The 20,498-nt window shown below is 42.3% G+C and overlaps 1 protein-coding gene across 1 annotated transcript; it reads right to left on the reverse strand.

Annotated features, from left to right (window-relative positions):
• Positions 1-777: 777 nt before the first annotated feature.
• LOC125427810 (proton-coupled amino acid transporter 1-like) lies at positions 778-19,436 on the reverse strand. The gene is made up of 8 exons (XM_048487364.1): positions 19,347-19,436; positions 13,521-13,668; positions 12,282-12,372; positions 9,537-9,625; positions 8,264-8,359; positions 7,292-7,376; positions 3,184-3,343; positions 778-2,157 (listed from the first exon to the last, which is right to left on the reverse strand). The coding sequence occupies exons 2-8, from the start codon at positions 13,661-13,663 to the stop codon at positions 1,898-1,900; spliced, it is 924 nt and encodes a 307-aa protein (XP_048343321.1). The 5' UTR covers positions 13,664-13,668; positions 19,347-19,436; the 3' UTR covers positions 778-1,897.
• Between the last annotated feature and the right edge of the window lie 1,062 nt (positions 19,437-20,498).

Here is a 20,498-nt window from a genome sequence, read left to right on the forward strand (position 1 = left end):
AACTCCAACATGCATCGTTCTGCTAACTTGATGACCTTTGCACTGGGAAGTCTCATTCAGAATCATAGAGTTGGAAGAGACCCAAAGGCCATCAAGTCCAATCCTCTGCAATGCAGGAACACACAATCAAAGCCCTCCTGACAGCCTCTCTTTAGAAACCTCCAAAGGAGGAGACTCCACCACTCTCTGAGGCAGTGAATTCCACTGTTGAACAGCCCTTAATGTCAGGACGTTTTTCCTGATGTTTAGGTGGAATCTCTTTTCCTTCACCTTGAATCCATTACTTCTGGTCCTAGTCTCTGGAGCAGCAGAAAACAAGCTTGCTCCCTCACCAACATGACATCCCTTCAAATATCTAAACATGGCTATCATGTCACCTCTTAACCTTTTCTCCACCAAACTAAACATACCCAGCTCCCTAAGTCTCTCCTTGTAGGGCATGGAGTCCAGAACTTTTACCATTTTGGCTGCCCTCCTCTGGACCCGTTCTAGCTTGTCAATATCCTTCTTTAATTGCAGTGCCCAGAACTGTACACAATATTCCAGGTGAGGTCTAAGCAATGCAGAATAGAGAGGTACAATTACATCCCTTGATCTAGACACTATACTCCTATTGATACAGCCCAGAATCGCATTGGATTTCTTGGTTGCCGTATCACACTGCTGACTCATGTTCAGTTTGTGATCTACTAATACACCCAGATCCCTTTCACATGTAGTGTTGTCAAGCCAGGTGGCACCCATCCTATATTTGTGTGTTTCATTTTTTCTGCCTAAGTGTAGTATTTTACATTTATCTCTGTTAAAATTCATTTTGTTTGTTTTGGTCCAGCTCTCTAATCTGTCCAGGTCATTTTGAATTCTGACTCTGTCCTCTGGGGTATTAGCTATTTAATCAAGAATATTAGATTTACTTCTCTTCTGACCATCTTCTGCACACAGTCTGACTGACGTTGCCTCCATTTTATGGGGCATATAACTCATTAACCATTTCCAGACAGTTAATATAGGGACCACAATGGACGAGATAGAAACATACACTTGAGAGTATACAGCATCTGCATAAATGTTCACAATTGATCTTCTCCTGGCCTCTTTCTCTCTCACAAATATTAAAAATGCCTGTGCAAAAGAAGTCCAACTCCTTTAAGTGCTGCTACCTGTCTGTCTTTCCTCAGCACTGGCCACTACTTCTGAATGCCATTTCCGGATCACACTGTTTGCTAAGATAGACATGGAGATGTGTACCCAGTAAGAGCTTCATGTAATCAGGTGGAAGTGCTTTGGAACAGAATCCAAAGGGGAATGGGGGGGGGTCTTTCCTCTCAAGGCTTGGTAATATGCTTAAAGGTTTTTATAAGGGTGACCAGAACACTGTACCTTTGCATTCTTTACAACACGCCTCCTACCTTCTGATTGGAACAAAAAGACTCAGATTTCAATTCTGACTTGTTTTTGACAAAGATTTGACTCTTGAAAATTTATCCCTTGAAAATCTTGTTGGTCTCTAAGGTGCTACAGGACTCAAATCCACCTGTTCAGAATTATGAGATTCTTAATTCCCACACATTAATTTCTCTAAATCCAGAAATCTAGTAACTAAGAATCAATCCTTGCAGACTATTTAGTGTCTGTTCCCAGATGAACAGAAAGCGGTATTTCCATTACAACCAGAGGCCAATCCCCACATCATGAGGGTTCTCAGGCCTTATCAAGCCAGAGAAATAAAAAGCCTGTGCTCCCTTTTCCCACAGTAGCCTGGTCCTTAAGGCTGCAGAACACAGATGCTCGGAAAGCAGAATGGGACAAAAATCAGTTGAGCTGCTAGAGGAAGAACCAAGAATCTGACCAAATGGCTGGGGAAATATTCAATGGCAATGAAGAACTGAAAGTGATGTCACAGTAAGGCACTTGTGGCATTGGGGGCTGCTGGTGCAATGAGTTCCAAGAGAGACTCATAGGTCCCCACCACAAATCCAATGAAACCCAGGAGACTGATCACCACATCTTTGGCCAAGGTAGCGGGATGCATGCCTTCGGAGTAGTATGTGGAAATCTCCAGAAGGGGCGGAATGATCAGGGCTAGTGCACTGCTGCTCACAGAGCCCACCAGAGAGATGACGATGTCCAGCCGAGGAATCAGAATCGCTAGCAGACCTGAGAGATAAAAGGGACACATTTGTTACTACCAGCAGCTAACCCAGAACATAGATTCCTAGCTAAACAACCAGTCATCACAAACTTGATTAGAGCAGTCATCCCTGATGTGGCTCCCATGGGCAACATGCTATGCACTGATGTGTTTCCCGGCACCAACTTCTCCCGAACAAAGAGCCATTCATGGCTTATCTGTACTTTACTGAAGCATGATACTTTAGGAAGATCCCAAGAGGCATCACCTTTGGTTGTGTGATGAGCACCAATTCCAAAATAGCTGCCTCAGTTATAAAAGGGTATCTGTAATGGCTTGGGACCTCTCTAGCTTTTGTAACTGCTCCCAACGACAGTCGTTTTGTGGTTTTGCTCACTAGCCTGTCTCAAATCTCTAGAAATAGGCACAAGGTCAAGAAGGTAGGGAACCCTTGCAATACGGCAACAGCATTTTTAAAGTTCAGTGCTTTATTTCTGCAGCAGGTTCAGGCTGCTGAAGTGGGAGTAGAAGCAGTAGATTTTTCGGGAAGATATATCTATGGTAGGACACATACCGGAAAAGACTCTGCTTACAGTCTTGAAGAGCTACTGCTAGTCAGAATAGACCATTTCCAGCTGGATGAATCAATGACATGGCATAATGCAGCTTCACATGTTTGTGTAAAGCTGGACCCACACATTATGATGGATCAAAAGCTATTTGATTATAGCTAATGAAAAATTAGAGTTCAAGGTGGAATTATTGAAGTGTATGAAGATTCAAGTGGAGGCGTAAAGCTGTCATGAACTACCATTAGCACTTGGTATTTCTCTGGGAAAGTGGAGGCAGGTTGATGCCTTCTACAGGAACAGACAAATTTCTCTCTGCACATCTCAGTCGAAGAGAACCATAAGTGGTGGAGGAGATGTCAAACATTCATATGCCCATTCAAAGAAAATGCCCTGTAGAAACTGACTACTTTACTCTCTGGTAACATTAAGTCATTTAATGGGTGGGTGGCCTCTTTGCAGAATGCTATTTGAATTCCTTACCTATGGCAGACCACCCTTGGAAGACCTCCACTTCCTTCCCATTACTCAATCCAGAAGAAGCCTCTTTATTGAATGAATGAGTTCCCTTTCTCCCTATGTTAGAAGGAAGGAAAAGCACCTCCTTGTTCTGCAGGATGATGATGAGATCCTCCAAGTTTATCTGGGGCAAATGCAAACATTAAAATGGGGCATACAACAGCTGGCTTTAAAAGAAGTTATTTATAAAAGCCATGGTGAATGTACAGAGAAAATCTCAAGGGTCAAACAAATCTCTTGCCTCCCCTGGCTATGCCTCTGAGTAGCAAAGGCAATGCAGTCCATGCAAGAGGGAAGAATCAGCAGGAAAGAAGGAACAGCACCCACTGATTTCAGTGGGTAAATGCTGAGGTGATAACAAGCAGCAGGAGGAAAACATCCAGGTGATACTGTCCAAAACACTAGCACATGTCCTCACTGCAGTTTGAATGAATACCTTCACTGCTTTCAAGACACATCCAACCCACGTGAAAAGTCACAGGAAAAAAACCAGAGCTAAATGCCAAGGCAGAAATGCTGAGAGTTATGTATTTGAATTCACTAGCCTGGTGTTAACTGTGCTGTGTACAGACTTACTGTCTGTACAGTACAAGAATGAGATGTTTGGGGCATTACTGATCAGCTGAATGAAAGATGTGCATCAGAAAAGCAAATCATGCAACAACAACAAAAGGAATTTGTGATTCAGACAATAACTGAGTGTTGAATGAAAGAGGGAAAATTACCTTGTGCAATTCTACCCCACCCCATTTCATTCGGAATTCTGATGCAATTCCAAACTGAAAGCTCCCTTCCCACATATTTTGTGCCTCCCTGAGAGTGACACAGTTAAAATGGCTATCTTACAGTCCCATCCAAAGGGCTGGGTGCCCAGACCTGGCTCCGCAGCTGCTCTGCTCCATCATTTCCAAGCGGGCTTTTTGGAGGTGCGAGGAGGCAAAATTGACCCCCCCAAAAAGAGCCTCCTGACTGCCAGAAAGTGCCCATTGGACTTCATGGACATACATCACCAAAAAGGTGTCATAAATCCAAAGCCCCAGGCCCCAACGTAGCAGAGACAACAGCAGGTAGAAGTCAACTAGTGCTGGCCCCTCCCCTGGCTATGCCTCTGGACTGCCCCTGCTACACCAGTGACGGCAGTGGCACGGGAATGCTTACACAGCATTCTGCACTGCATTCAAGCATCGCAGATCCACCCCTCTGCCCGGTCATGTGCCCCGGAAAGGGTAAATCCGCTGATGTAGTCTCACATGGCATCCAGCAGTGTGGATCTCTCCCCCCACCCCCAGCCAGCTTTGAATGTGGCTAAAAACTTCAACTGTGTAGTTTTCTTTTAAAAAAAAAAAGTAAAAACCCCCAGAATAACAGTTCATTCAAAGCCCCTTGGTTACTCTGCTGAAATCAAAAAGGCCATAACAAGTTATGGATGGGAACAGCAAGCATTACATTAGAGGCAATCCTTGGAAAGAGGTGGGTGGAAAAGAATAATGACCACTTCCCAAATGTTCATCTTCAGCCAAGGAGCTGAGAAAAGCACCAGTAACAAGCACACAACATTGAAAGTTGGATGCAAAAGTAACTCGAGACATACATTTATTGCCAAAGATATGCATATCAGGAGAATCCCAGAAAATGATGGCTACACAGTGCAGCATCTGTTTTAAGCAATGTGGGTACATACTTTATGTCAATGATCTTTAATCCCCACATTTGCTTCCCTTTGCCATATCTGTCAAAAAGCCGAAGAAATTCCACATTCTACCAGAACTCCACATTTACTGTGTGTGGATGTTGGCTGGACTAGACTGTAAGGACCGCATCACTCAAGCCTTGTTCCATTGACACTGGCTCCCAGATTGCTTCTGGGCTCAATTCAAGATGCTGATATTGACCTTCAAAGCCCTATATGGTCTGCGGCCAACATACCTGAAGGACTGACTGTTTCCTTATGAGCCCAGACAAACACTGCAGTCATCCTCAGAGGGCCTTCTTGGTAGTAGGACCAAAACTCTAACACTCTATCCTCAGGGATATTCACCTATCTCCTGTTGCCATCTTCTGCTAGAGTGTGAACACTTTGTTTCATCTAGTGCTCCTTTACTGGTCCTCCCTTTTCGCCCATTTTTAAAATAGTTTTTAAAGGTCTGTTTTGTTTACTCATTTTGCTTTGGTTGGTTTGGATGGTTTTTAAGATGTGGTTTTATTTTTTGTAAATTTTATGATTTTAAGATTGCAATCAACTTTTCACTTATAATTTATTTTATAAATTTATGATCAATTTTAGTTTATTTTTATTAATTTCATAATTACAGGTATAATTGTTCGTATTGTATTATTTTGTGGCCATTTGGTACTATTGTTGTTTGTTATTATTGGATATTGACTCTAAATAAACTATGTGATTTGATTATGTATGTTTTAATTTGTTAGCCACCTTGGGGCAGAAAGGAAGGTCATATATTTTGTAAAATAAGATTTTAAAACAAGTATATATGCCTTTCCCCCATTCACCTTGGCTTACACGACTGACCCTAAATCCCCTTGCCAGGTATTTCATAGCCAAGAGGGAGGCTACATCCTCTCTGACTAAGACAGCAGTTCTGCAAACCAATCTATCTGTGGTATTTAGTGGCTTAGATAACATTTAATAGAAAGGAAGTAGTAAATAAAAGAAAGAGGAATTCTGCACAATGATGCCAGCTTTGTCAACAAGGAAAGTAGGGCACTTTAAAAAAATAACAATGATTACTGAAAAGAGAAAACTGGTTTATATCCTTTAAAAATATCTGGCTTTTGTACATGTGCTTTTATCAACAGGGTACTTATTTTGCAATCTGTACTGATTTCATATTTTGAAGAAGCCTGGCCAATTAGAACAAACAAAACAGATTTGTACAGCCACGTACACTATCACAAGTTCTTGCATGAGGGTCTTTGCTTCCTACCTCTCAAACATCAAAGCAAAAATGAAATATTTGAAATACAAAACCCAGATTTCACTCGGGAGATAACCTAACCCTTGTTCTGACTGCATGGGAAACAACTACTAATTCTCTATGAAGCCCAGGAAAATTAATGAAACTACTTTTTGCTCTATAGTGGAAGAGTTCCAGTCTGACAATACTCAGAAATCTTGCAACACTTTCTAGAAAACTCAATTCAGAACAAAGATTCTTGGCAGGCAAATTACAGAGCCGCAGGTTGCAGACCCCTGCCCTAGAGAAACCAGGGCCCTGTAAAATGGACCTATTCCACCAGGCATTTGGCCAGCCGGGTTGAATGTGACGCGATCGTACCTGGCCTCCAGTGGGCTCAGTTGCAGGAGGGAGGGGGTTGGGTTTTCTCTCGCCATCTGCCTATGTTTTAAATGGTTCCTGAAGGTTTTATTACTTAGTATTATGGGTATTAAAAATTAAATTATATATTACATTATTTTATTTTTGTTGTCCACCTTTTGGGTGAGGGCGGCCTATATATTTGATGAATAAATGAATGAATGTAAATGCATATAAATGCAAATTTAAAACCACATTTATGCAATTAAAATAATTCCTAATAAACAGTTTCCTACATTTTGTGCCTAACTGCTATGATGTCATCTTGGGAAGATGCTCTAATCCGGCAGCTGTGCAATAGCACAAGAGGAGGGACCAACCTCCAGAAGAAGAGAAGGAAGACAGGTCAGGTTAAAACTATTGCCATTGCCATACGACTGGCAGAATATCTCTCCCTTGCCTGCCCTACTGAGTTTCCACAGTCTAAACTAATTGAAATCAATGGAATAATGCTGTAAGCAACATACTTTTTGCAGCTATGAATTGTAAGGAATTTTGCAGGTAGTAGAAACATACATGGGCACAACCTCAGAACAAAGTAATCACCATGACATGAAGGCTAGCTCCAGTCCCATACAAAAAGGAAGCAAATGACCAAGAGAAACATATCCCCTTTTCCCCCCAACTCTGGATGCTTTGTATTTTACTGAATTATAGGAGGTTTAAGAATAATCCAGAATTACAGCTGGACATAAAACAGAGAATTAACAAAGAATAAAATTGTATTTAAATCTTACCTGTTTCAGATTGTCAGCTAAGAATACAAAATACACACAGCAAAACCCCAGCTGAGTGAGAATCAAGAAAAAACCCACTACATGCCTGAAAAGAACAAAAAAGATATGCCATTTGCAGACTGAAGTTATTGTAACAATTCAGCATATTTGAAATAATCTAACATATTTCAGTAGCTTTGCCTGTTAGCATTACAACTCACATAACATATCTAGCTCTCATGGTTCCAGAAATGTGTAACAGTACCAGTGGCACTGCTAAAGGATCAGAAACAAGGGGACAATTCCACAAGCCTAAAAATACTGCTTTTCTAGAACACTACAGCTATCAAGTTGGCATACTAATGCTTTCTAAGGCTCTGGTGAAGTTTTTCACACAGCAAGAACTTGCAATAAACACAGTATCCCTAAGCAACTGTAACTAGTTGTCCATCAGATGCATACAAGTGATAAGCTGATTCCCGGTTAACTCCACGCTAAACATGCCAGTTTGAAAGTAGGTATTCCCCATTCACGAAATGAGAGAGAGTCTTGTGATTATCTAAAGATCTCTGACTTTTGTAGTCAAATTTGACAAGATGGTGGAGATACAGGATCTGGTTCTTTTTTTTTTGTTTTGTTTAAAGCAGCCACAAGGAATCTTAAACCATATCAGGGAAGATGCTCTGGAGATTTAACCCTCTTCTAGTTTACATGCCTTCTCTCTTGGAAAAAAACCCTGATAAACCTGGGCCTTTGAGCCCCCCCCCCCCCCCCACTGCTTTGAATTGTTATACAAAGATCTCCTGCCACCTTGACTAGGATAACCCTCCAATAAAATCTGTTTCTTCCACTGCTATTTGAAACAATCCAAATCAGTCCTCTTATTTTATAAAAGCTACATCCCACTTTTCCATTTAAAATTCTCTTCCTCATACATGCTACTGGCACTACTCAGCCTGACCATACATCACCATCTGGAAACAGGACACATACCTTCCCCAGATGGAATGATCCCTGAGCCAAGCACTGGGGCTGGCTTCCAGTCCATGCATCACAGCATCTCCATAATCCACAAACGGCTTTTGGTGTCTGGAGAGGAAGGGAAAAAGCACATCTGAATATGCTGATCCACTTGCTATAGATTTATTTGTTGGGGGAGAAAGCATATTGCATTGCAACAAAGGCCCCACTGAATAGGCACATTTCTGTCACTTTTCTGCATCATGTTAAATCTGCGCTGTTTTCCTGTTTAACCTAAGCAAGACATTCAAGAGTCACAAGAAAAATGCACCAGTCATTTCTTATGCATGTACTCCAGGTGGAGTTGAAAGACTCTGTACCTTTGTTAGAATCTGAGCTAGCCAAATTTGCCACACATTGTGTGCCTACAGCTATTGTAACAGCATTACTGTTTGAAAGCTTCTCATGCACCCCCTGCAGCACTTCCACTTCTCCACAGTACAATCCCACACGTGAGACAGAGAAAAGCAGATCTAAGTCAGATAAGCTTCTGTTTGGCTGAGATGTTTACATCTATGTAGGCCTGTGCTTAGATGTCAAAACACTGAATTAAGTGGAGGCAGACAGGATAGAACAGGCACACAGTGCACACACAAGTGTGTCTAACAGACATGAATGGTTGTGATCATGTGTGTGTGTGGGGGGGGGGGTTGAAGCACTCGTTCTAAAAAGGAAAGTATCTTCAACATTGCTGCTGCACAAGGCATTCCGTTGTCTTGAGCAAGGGAACAGGGTGGAATTGGCATTACCCTGGCTTTTTCCTTTCCAGGCAATGAAGATTTCCTTCTCACACAGAAAAGTGGATGGGTTTTCTACCTTCTGTCCTAGAAGATCAGAACAGTACCAGTAACCATTCTGGTGACTGTTGCAGGTAATCACAGCATAGTCCAGTTTACAGAGCAGTAGATGTATTTGGCTTCAATAAGAGCTTAGCTAGGATTCTGTGGATGTGCTTGGGCAAGCTGCCATTTGTAAACGGCAATGTCCCTAATAAATAAGTAATTTTTCAGTCCTAACTCACTGGTTTGATGCAAGTTGCCATCTGTCGACCTCAGTTCCCCCTAAATACAATTTTTTTTTCATCACTATCTCACAGGTTTGGTGCAGGAGAAAATGAAAGAACAATGTTCTAGAAATATAGGACTAGCTACGTAGTTTGACATCTGTTCAAGGGCTAGAGGTGGAAAACAGAAAGGAGGACGATGCTGCCAGGGAAAACAGAAAGAGTTGGGTATTTTTGTCTTACTTGTTGCAGAAATGATGGGCACACTTCACCAGGATATGCATACAGTGAACAGCAATTATTCCGATCACAAGCAAACTGATGGGGCCCATCTAAACATTGCAAAAAGGGGAAGATTATGAAGAGTGCCCTCTTGCGGCCAACATGAGAAATGCAACATTTCTTTCAAACATTTTAAGAAGATCTAGAAACACACATCCTGCAAAACATCAACGATCCTCTTTTTAATCTCTGCCTCCTCTTTGCAATCTCCTTTTGTTGCCATTTTGGCATCTTCTGTTGCCCACTCTGTGGTTTGAGCCTTCTTTTACTTTAGATAATACTTCATTTCCCTCTACCTTTTCCCAAAATACAGAACCTTGAGTCTCCCAACTCACTCTTTTCCTCCTTTTAGACAAGCTTTCATGAATCTCTGGCCGTTTGCGCACGGCCACAGTGGGGGTTGGGTCAGCGTACATGACGCCGACCCAACACCCCTGGGACCATTTGCACAAACGGTCCCAGAAACTACTGGGACGACGGTGCCGCGCTGCGCCGTCGCCTGATTGACTTACCTTCCCTGCGACTGTCCAGTGCGTCGCCAAGGCCAGGGGACCGCTCCGGAGTCACAGGGCAGCGGGAGCGTGTCCCCAGGCCTCAGCGATGCACCGGATGGTCGAAGGAAGGTAAGTCGATTGGGACAGGGGGGAGTGATGGCGCATTCCAGCCGCTGCCATTTGCACGGCAGTGGTTGGAAGCCGCTGTTTCCCAAAAACCTCGCTTGGGGAGCAAGGTTGGGAAACAGCGGCCTCGCGCTGCTTGGGAGGCGTGAGGCCGGTGCGGCTGCGAAGCAGCTGTATTAGGCCCGTGTGGAAAGGGCCTCTGTAATCCCAACTTTTAGACACCACTGCAAGTTACTCTTTGAAGTTTCACTCTACTGCAAAGGCTTTGGTTTAGACTCTTTGTTACACTCACTCTAATTAATTTTGTTCTTCTGCACCAGATCCTTCAATACACGTCTTTCCTCACTGGATCCAATTTCAGTTCCTTTGGTTTTTATCTCTCCTTCTTCCTCAGTCCCTTATCTTTCTTCTCAAATCCTCTTCCACAGTATTCTCTTTTCAAAATTAGTTTGAGCACCTCTAACTGGGTGAAAATTGGGGGCATATGTTATAAAATGTTTGTGAAGAGCATTTCAGAGGCACCAACATCCACCTCTTATAAGCAAGTGTTTAAACCACATGTGAGTACATGGGTTATGAACCAAGATAAGTGCCATTTAGTCTCACCGATCCTGTTGGGAGAGTTTAGCACATGCTTTCCTCTGTATTAACACCAATCAAATGCCAAAAAGCTTAAGTTTGGCAGGACCATGCCCAAACCTTTCCTTCTAACCATCTAAACTGTGGTTGCTGCCTCTTTTTATTGTTTTCATTTTTGAGTCACCTGGTTTGCCAGCTTGAGAGCCTGTGGCCAAGGATTATTTATTATAACTCTGCTTACAGCATCTAGCACTAAAAGGCCCTGACCTGGATAGACCAGGCTAGTCCATTCTTGTCATCTGCTAAGCAGGGTTGGCCCTGGTTTAGATTTGGATGGGAGACCACCAAGGATTATCAGGGTTGCAGATGAAGGAAATGGCAAATCGCTTCATTTAGTTTCTTGCCTTGAAGTCTGTAACTAAATACTTTTGTTTTGATTTAACATTACTCAATTGTAACTTATATGATCTTGAGTACATGTCTCAAGGAACCTAATATAGTGGAAAGAGTTTTAACATCCACGCTAGAAAATTAAGACATTGTATACTGCTAACTTCAGAAAGTGCACTTAAGTTTTGACCTACAAACCTCTGACCTATGAAATAATTACACAGATGATAGACACAGTGTTTAATAAACTTAGCTGTTACGTAAAGTACAAACAACTTCCCTGTAGTTAGAGGCTACACAGGTTTTGGTTGGAACTTCCATAGCAAAGAAAGAAGAGGATACTGAAACTATCTTTAGCTTGGGTGTTTTTAATCAATGTAGTGCTTAGAAACTGCTCTGCAACTGCTGCCTTCTTTTTGTTTAAACAGCACTTAGCACATGCTTTCTAACTTTTTGCTCTTAATGTTGCTTGCATCCTAGATTGAAACAGAATACTGCAATAGCTTTCAAAGCAAGCCAGGCAACCAGACTGCCTTGCAATGAAATGTGTTTAGTTCAATGCATAAATTCTCACCACATGCTTACTATTTCCCCAAGATACACCAGGGCTTTTATATAAGAAATGGTGGGACTGCTGTAGGTTTTTATCATGGAAGAAAGACCATTTCACTACAGAGTAGGCACAGGGATTTCTGGAAGTGGAGCTAGCAAATTCCAACAAAGCCCAAGAATGGCACCCCCGCCCCTATGTATCCTCATGTATGCCCACAAACTTCATTGCTATCTGCCTGGTTTGCAGAAGCAGATCCCTTGGAGGAACGCAGAAATGGACACAAACAGCCCATAGCTTAATTTAGGACTCTTGGTCACTCAGCAATGGTTTTGTGCTAACCAAGAGTACAAATAGTAGCCTAGTAGATGCCAATCATTTTGTAATTACTCAGGTAAGTTGGAATGGTAAACTCTTCTTCCCTGAACCATCAGGACAAGTATCATAGAGAAATACACCAGCTTAATGAAACAAGAAAACAAGACCAGCTTCTATAAAAAGCAACCAAGACTTACTGCCTTATCCCCAACATTTCTAATACATTAAATTCAGCAGCAGACAACTTACCACAATGCCAGCATTTTTCACAGCTAAGGGGAGCCCCAGTAAGCCTGTGCCGATGTTCCCTTTCAAGAGGTGTATTAAAGTTTGAAACCATCTGAGAAAAGAAGTCAAATAAAAAAAATATCAAGACCATCAAGCTCTGTTGGCACTTTCAGATTTGTCAGCCCTGGGAGCACTTTCCAAATTTCAAGGGTGGGTTGTGCAAACAGCTGTCTTGGAGCATTGGAGCCAAACACAGAATTTAGGGATGTTACAAGCCCTCCTCTACAGGAGAGGCAGCTGCTCTGCATGAGCATTCCCTGCAGACACAAAGATGATGCCTCCTGAGTTCTTTGGAAACACCTGCTCTTCAAGCAAGGTGGAAGAAAGCCAGGGCCAGGTCTCTGCTTTGGGGGAAAAGAAGCTTTGCCAAGAAAAAGCAAAAAAGATGCCAAGATGCTTATTGCTAGGCACCATGTTGGGGATCACTGATCAAGCCCCTTGCAGGATGCATCCTTACATCTATTTTCAAGTCAGCTGAGTCCTAGAAAGTAGTATCCAGCTTCTTCCCAGGCAGAGGATGCAGCCCGCAGCTTCTTAAAAGTACAGTGAAAGAGATTTCAGAAGGGTGCAGGTGTTCAATACAATGAGAACTTATTAATCTAACATCAAAAATTCATTTTCAAAAAGGAGATAGAAATGCTTTCATTTAAAGGAAGGATTAAGAACCATTACTGATCAGGAACTGAATTCGAGGCTCCAGGTGACCCAACACATAAAGTGAGAGTGTACAAACTGATTATTTGGGTATGATAATCTTTCAATATACCAAGTGCAGGCAAAGAATAGGTTTTCCATGTCCAGAGCAGCCTGGAGAGAATAATGTGAAGGGATAACACATATTTTAACAGTGCACACTTGGCAAGCCATTGTTTTCCTGAGGGAATAAGGAACCAGAAGAAGATCCAGTTCTGTACCTAGATGATCTGAAACTACCTCCTGACTGGCTCAGTGCACGCTCCCTAAAGGTCTGTCTGGTACAGGAACTTGTCCATGAGCAAAATGGTTTCCAGATTAAAGAATCAGGGCACTGTTGTGCTTACCCCCCCAATTAACACCAGTGAGTTCAATCATACACAAACAGACATCAGTTCTTTTATAAATATATCCTGAAATGTATTTACATGATGTAGGCAGTCTGCCCACGCTAGCAGCAAACAGCTTATGTGCCAACATACATGAACTCTGAACAAAAATGCTTACGTTGTCCCATCCGGTTCTCCAAACCGCTGGTAGGATGATGGGGAGGAAAAGCCGCTCAAGCCTTCTTGGGGGCTGCTGTCTGGAGAAACTTCTGTCGAACTGTAGTCATCGTAGTCGTCACTGCGTAACCTCCGGGCAGACATTGTTTCTGCATGGGAAGCAACAGGAGAAACTACGGTCCCTGTTAACTCAAGGTTAACTCCTTGGGCTCCTGCTGCTGCATTCTCTGCCTGAGGTTTTGTCGGACACGACATTGCTGCTGTATGACTGCCCTGCTTCTAATACTTGAGCAGGTTGTGCCTGGGAGCATTATATAGTGACACACCCCTTGACCTGCATTGTGAGTTGCATCAGAGGCACAATCAGAGGAAAACTCAAAATCAATGAAGAGCTTTGAGATCAGCACTTAACTATAATTACAATGAGTGTCAAAGTGTAACCATGTCAAAGTCCAACACCCACACTATCCCCATCCACAAGGCAAAAGGGGCGGGGGGGGGGGAGAGAGATCTACTTTTATTTTGTTTATCTGTTACCATTACCTTGAACATGAATTCAAAGTTAGCAAACCGTACCACACACATTAGCTTTCTCCCACCAAGATAAGTAGTACACTCTGGACTCCAAAAAGAGTGTGGGCAGATGGCATCTGTTTCCAAGGTCTACGATGTGCCTCTGAAGATGAAAAATAAAGGCCTATCTCTCCATCATTTAGTTTAGGGCAGTGATACTTAGCCTTTAGAAGCCAGTCCAAATCTAGCAAAGGCCTTACTGTTCTCCCCTTCACAGTTTCCAGCCATTTTTAAAACCACATAATTCTGCTATCACCAGGACCCCCTTCCCAGATGTGTGTGGTCTGCTCTGACTCCTTCTTGGCTAATTTAGCTTCAGCAGCCATTTTAGGAGCTAGCTATGCCACACTTTAGAGAAGGCTAAGACCCACCTCAGGCTATGCTAACAAGAGGCCAAAACTTTGGGCAGGAGACTGGTTCACTGATGGGACACCCATTGCCACAGGGGCTTGCAAAGCCAGGCATCTATCTATGTCAATTTCATCAGCAAGGACAAGTCTTCCTGAGTACAAAATCCAATTACCAGGTGGGCTTGATTACTTTTACTGACCTTGCCTGAATGTCTCCTCCCAACCTGACTCAGACATGGGTGAAGCCTCCGTCCTGCCTAGATGCAATCACCTTGTGTGACCTTTCTGGAAAGACCCCCTTCTGCTAGCTCAGAAGCTGGAAACTCCACTTTTCTCTTCTGGAACTGACCGGTCTTCTTACTATTTCTTTGGGATCCTTGGAAGTTCTGCCTAAAGGTCACCTGCACTGAACTCCTGAATAACCTAAATAGACTATTTATTTATTTACTCAATTTTTTAAATTGCCACTCCCAGAACTGGCTCAGGGCAATTTACAGAATGAACAGCAATACCATAAAACTATCTTGGTATGCTGAAAAACCCGTAACACTAAAAACTGAGAAGATATCTAATTATAATTAATATAATTAAAATCAATTTAATAATTTAATAAATAAATGTACTGTACCCAACTCAGAATACTGGAGATACGTGAACTCTGTTCGCTCCCCCCTCCCCCAACACTCTCCTTTCCTTGTCTTTAAATCACCCACTTCCCTTTGCAGCCATCTTCTGGTGCAGAATTCTTACTCAGCCACAGGCCTGGCTCTGTTTCACTTGCTCTTTCCTCTCATATGCATGTCATTCTGAACACAACGACTGCACCATCTTTATGCTTTTCAGTTCCTGTACCCCTATATATTTCCTTCAATACATTCAAAAACTTGGTTTGCAAAAGCTCTGAAAGTTTTGTGATTACTAATAGCATATTGGAGGCACTTTGAACTTGCTTGATGAAAATTCAAGCCAAGATCCCTAACTCATGAGTTCTGCTGCCGCCAATTGGCAAGTGGGTCTATTTTCCAACGTACCTAGGCTGTGGAAGTGGGAAGAGATTTCCCCCTGCCACTGAGCTTAATTCCCCCAAACTGGTTCTGGGTAAATGTCCTAAACTCAAATTAGAGTCCGAATGTGTCAATACACGTGAAAGTTAGCACAGCAACACTGCTCTCATATTAACTTTTACATTAAACCCAGTTGTACTTGCAGCTAGATAATGTCCTAACTGTTCCTTTTGTTGATGTCATCTGTCCCAAAATAACATCCCATGTTTCCAAAACATATTTTTTGTGTGTGTGGAAGGATAAGAACAGATTCCACTCCAAATTTTTCCCCAGAATGACAGAATTACTTCCTGGTACAGAAAAATACTGTAGAAGAGAACTTTATAAAGTAGTGTTCGTTAGCGAGGACTAATAAAGAGAGGACTTCTGTTTGTTTGTTTGTTTTAAGTAACAGTTTTAGCAAGTTTGGTGATAATTTCTCATGTCTTCAGGAACTATAAAAATGTTAAGGTTTATACCGAACAAACTGAGTAGTAGATGCCCACACTTGGACTCTTTACATGGTTCCAAATGGTAGCCTTAGGACCTATGAATCCAAAGGGTCCTCTTTCATAGGATCCTCTTGAGTCAGTTACAGGCCTCAAGCTGCCACCTACTGGCAGTTCTCTCACCTATGGTAGCCCAACTGGCTTTAGCCAGAGCCTGTGCCTTTCCCACTGCAGCCCCCACTTTGTAAAACAGGCTCCCTGGGAAAGTCTGATAAATGAGGACATGACTCTTCTATTCTCCTTTCCCTTGAGGAATAACAATTGCCCACCAATAAGTTTCAGTGCCATTTTCTGTTGAAAAGCAGCAAATTCATCCGCTCTATCAATGATACAACTTCTGCATTTCTAGCTTAGAGACTGCAGAGAAATAGGAAGCATAAGACCAATTCCACTGCAATCAGCGAGAAAAACCACTAGAGAAGGTAGAATCTGGAAAAGTACTAGACGAAGGATTACAATCTGAGATAGGAGAAAAATTTGCAAAACAGAGGGGTCACCTGGAGATGAAAGAATTACGTATGTACAGGTCCCAGTTTGGCCACAAGCCTGCGCATGCTTACGCAAATGTCTCACTTCATACTCAAGGTTGCTGAACAAGCTGTCTGGAACTACCCTTAGGAACGGCCTAATAAACTGGCAGCTGATACTTCAGAGCACAAGAGAGGCTTTATTTTATTTGCACTCCAGGCTCCTTGTAGTTCTCACATGCTTATATCAGCATAAGTAATGTATTATTAGATGATGCTCCTGAGGAATGCAGGGGAAGGACACAGGAACAGTATGAGGGGAGAACTGGAGAGCTGCAGCAGAGAGAGATTGTGAGCTTCTTTGTGTGCACAGATTTTTTTGAAGATATCCAACCAATATACCTTCACGCTGTCACATATAATAGTCATACAAGTTTCGTCACAGTTTCAGAGGGTAGAATGTAAAATGTTGGTACAGAACAGTGGTTCTCAACCTTCCTAATGCCGCAATGCTTTAATACAGTTCCTCATGTTGTGGTAATCCCCAACCCGAACATTTATCCATTTTACAGATGGAGAACACGGATGCAGAGAGTCTTAAGCGACCCCTGTGAAAGGGTCGTTCGACCCCTGAGGGGTTGCGACCCACAGGTTGAGAACCGCTGGTCTAGAATCAAGTGCAGTTGCACCTTAGAGACCAGTAAGATTTTCAGGATATAAGATTTCAAGAATCACAGTTTTGACAAAGAAAACATTGACTCTCAGAAGCTTATAGCTAAAAATCTTGTCAGACTCTAAGGGTTATTCTGGACTTCAGCCTTTTTTGGCACATTGAAGTCAAAGTACATTATTGTTTCCATATGTGTTACTGTATCAAATGGAAAACAAACTGTTGAATTTTGTAGCTCACCTTTCTCCCAATGGGGACCTAAAGTGGCTTATATCATTCTGCTCTCTTCCATTTTCTCCTCACACCAATCCTGTGAGGCATGAGTTGGCTGAGAGTGCACATGACTGGTTCAAGGTTACCCAGTAAGTGGGGATTTCAACATGAGTCTCCCAGATTTTAGCCCAACTCTCTAACCATTATACCATACTCACCCCCTTCCTGTATTTTAGCAGCTTTTTGTTGATGTTTGTTGCATTTTACTGTGCTGTACACTACCGTGAGGACTTTTTAATTAAAAGGCAGTGAGCTGTAATGGTTAAGAGGGTTGGACAAGTATCTGGAAAACCAAGGTTCAAATGCCTATTTGTGCCATGGAAGCTTCCTGGGGGATCTTGAGCCGGTCACACTCTTTCAGCCTAACCTACCTCACAGGGCTACTGTGAGAATAAAACAGAGCAGAAGAGGATGCTGTAAGCTGTTTTAAATACTCGTTGGAGAAAGGTGCAGTGTAAATGAATTAAAAATAGGTAACTCGATCAACTATTTTTGTTTTTTATTCTATTCCAAATGAATCATTCTTCTATCACTCAGTTATTTTCTACTATAGTCTACTCATTTTTTTCTTGTTCATTCTCTCCTAACATATCAATTGCAGCAAATGGGTTCTTCCTCACATTGATATAATGTTTCTCCTTTTGTAATTATTTATAAAACAAAATGCAGGCTCACTACCTAGGGTTACTGCTCAATCACAATGCACTATTACAATGCACTATTACTCATCTTAAGACAGCATCATTAATTTCCTGATAATATCTTACCTTTTTCTTATTCTTTCTAGAACCTAACACATTTGACAATTTAAAAAAATTAACAACTGTCTTGTGAATGGACTGGAAAAGATAATAAATGGAAACTGAACTATTTGTGTTGGGTAAGGACCAAAGAGTTTCCAGTGATGTAGCCCAGTTTTGTGTTTTAGTAAATAAATATAGGAGAGCAGGTGGATAGGAGATCCTTAGTTCTTATAGAGGAATGTCAAAATAAGTTCTATTTTATATTTTAATTTTCTTATTTCTTTGTTTGTAGATAATTTGGAATTTGGCTTTTTATGAATTATTGTTTTACTGGTTGTTAACCATAAATAAATGACTGACTACCATCTTGTGTGCTAAGCAAGCTGCATCTTCCTCTTTTGATAGATAACCTAGTAACCATCCCCCATCAAAAACAATCTTTCTCAATAGTTTTAATTTGCACATCCCAAAATACATACAGCTTTCATTCTCTCTTTTGTAGTACAAGTTATGCACAAGTGTCATGCTTTCCAGTGGATCACAGAACACTCTTCACAGGAGAACAAAATAATTTATTGTACTCATATATAATGAAAGTCATATGTATGTGCACCTCCTACCCCACCCCCCTTCATTCCATCACAAATATAGCTCATGTTAGTTTCAAACCATGCTTTTTTGGTTTCTGAAGTAGACAAACATTTCTCTTCTCTTTGAAACATAACATTATGCATACACATGCAACCACAGCACATGCAAGCACCCCCATTCCAATGATACCCCTCAACTGTCAGCCTCCATCACCACACAACCTGGAAAGTTCCTATACCTTTAATAACAGTGACTGGGGAAACTTCGGCTGGCACATCATTTGCCACCAATTCACCTACACGACACAAATCTGCACTTTAAAAACCTGCCACTTATTCAGCAGTTACACACACACAGGGACCTTATGAGAGGGTAGCACAGCACATCACCCACCTGGTGGCTCTTTCCCTGTCCCAGCTGTCAGTGCCTAGGTCAGGCATTCACACAACCCTAACCATGTCCCAGTGCTTCTCCTTAGGATCCCTCCTTAGGACTCCCCACCGACCCACCCAAACTACAACATCCCTCCACCACTTAGCAGCCCCGCTCCTCTCCTGCCAATCTCTCGCACCCCTCCTCCATCCGGGTACCATGAACCATCCACGTACCAGCCTCCACCTCCTTACCACCGGCCTGGTTTCTTTTCCGCTTTCACCGACTCTCTCTTTCCATCGTGGCCCCTTCCTGCGACGGGTCATGTGACACAACAGCTTTCCCTGCCCACGTGATGATGCCGGCTCAGCCATTGCCAAAAAGAGAGTCAGCTGACCTCTTTCTGAGCGCCTCTAGCTGTACTTCCGCCCGAACAGGGAAGACTTCTGAGGGGGCGGGGACCAAACGTCAGAAGAGCTAGAGTCGTTTTGTTTCTAAAGCGCCATCTGGATGACCATGTACGCCTTGCACCTGGCAAAACCCGCTGAAAACGACATTAATGCTGGGAGAGGCTGCAGGCAGCATTAAGGAAAGAGGAAGATCCAATATGAGATGGAATGACTCAGTCGAGCAAGCCCCTTATTTTGGCAGACCTGAGCAAGACTGTTAATGGCAGGACATTTTGGAGATGGTGGCGGGAGTACACATATCAATAAATAAAAATAGGGTCTGCATAAGTCGGAAGCCACTTGGCGGCATTCACACACACAACAGACAACCTTGTGTGCAGCAAGAAGTTATTCTGAAGCTGCAACTAACAGCGTTTCTGCAATCAAGGAATTTAGGTTGACGAAGTTTTGTCCTACAGGAGTGAGGAAAGCTGAACCTTAGCTGAGATGCCCTTTTCTAATACTGCTCGTTTCCCTTCAGGAGCTCTGTTTCTCTCTCTCTAGACCAAGAACTCATTTCCCAGCACAATTTCACACCCTTCTTGATTCTGATCTGTCACACACTGACACACCATCCTTGTTAAGGCACTTCACACCAGATTTCTGTTCTTAGAATTTATATCAAGCATCTATTTAAAAAATTAAGCTGAAATGTGGTGCAACATATCCTAACCACTATAAAAGTCTGAATTCTGGAAAGTCTGGAAAGATGGGAAGTGAAGCCTGCCTCAAAACTGAATCCTGCCCTTCCAACACAAGAACAATGTTTGTAGCGAAAGATAATCTAGAAATATTTTACATAAACAAGAACAAACTGGCAGGTTAACTGATTAGGACTATGGGTGCTGCAGCCAGTTATCTAAAAGTAACTGAGATGTTTCTGATTCCTTTGGTCTATCCCTATCAAGCACCTTAACATGTGCTGATACAGAGATCAGA

This window comes from Sphaerodactylus townsendi, linkage group LG03 (assembly GCF_021028975.2).
Source record: "Sphaerodactylus townsendi isolate TG3544 linkage group LG03, MPM_Stown_v2.3, whole genome shotgun sequence".
In the NCBI taxonomy this organism is placed as follows: domain Eukaryota; kingdom Metazoa; phylum Chordata; class Lepidosauria; order Squamata; family Sphaerodactylidae; genus Sphaerodactylus; species Sphaerodactylus townsendi.

Bases quoted from the DNA above. Each gene is read 5' to 3' on its own strand.
- LOC125427810 (XM_048487364.1), bottom strand. From the start codon at position 13,663: ATGTCTGCCCGGAGGTTACGCAGTGACGACTACGATGACTACAGTTCG. The intron at 12,373-13,520 runs GTAAGCATTTTT...TTCTTTTCTCAG, and splicing joins GGAGAACCGGATGGGACAAC to ATGGTTTCAAACTTTAATAC. The intron at 8,360-9,536 runs GTAAGACAAAAA...CTTCCTCTCCAG, and splicing joins GCCCATCATTTCTGCAACAA to ACACCAAAAGCCGTTTGTGG.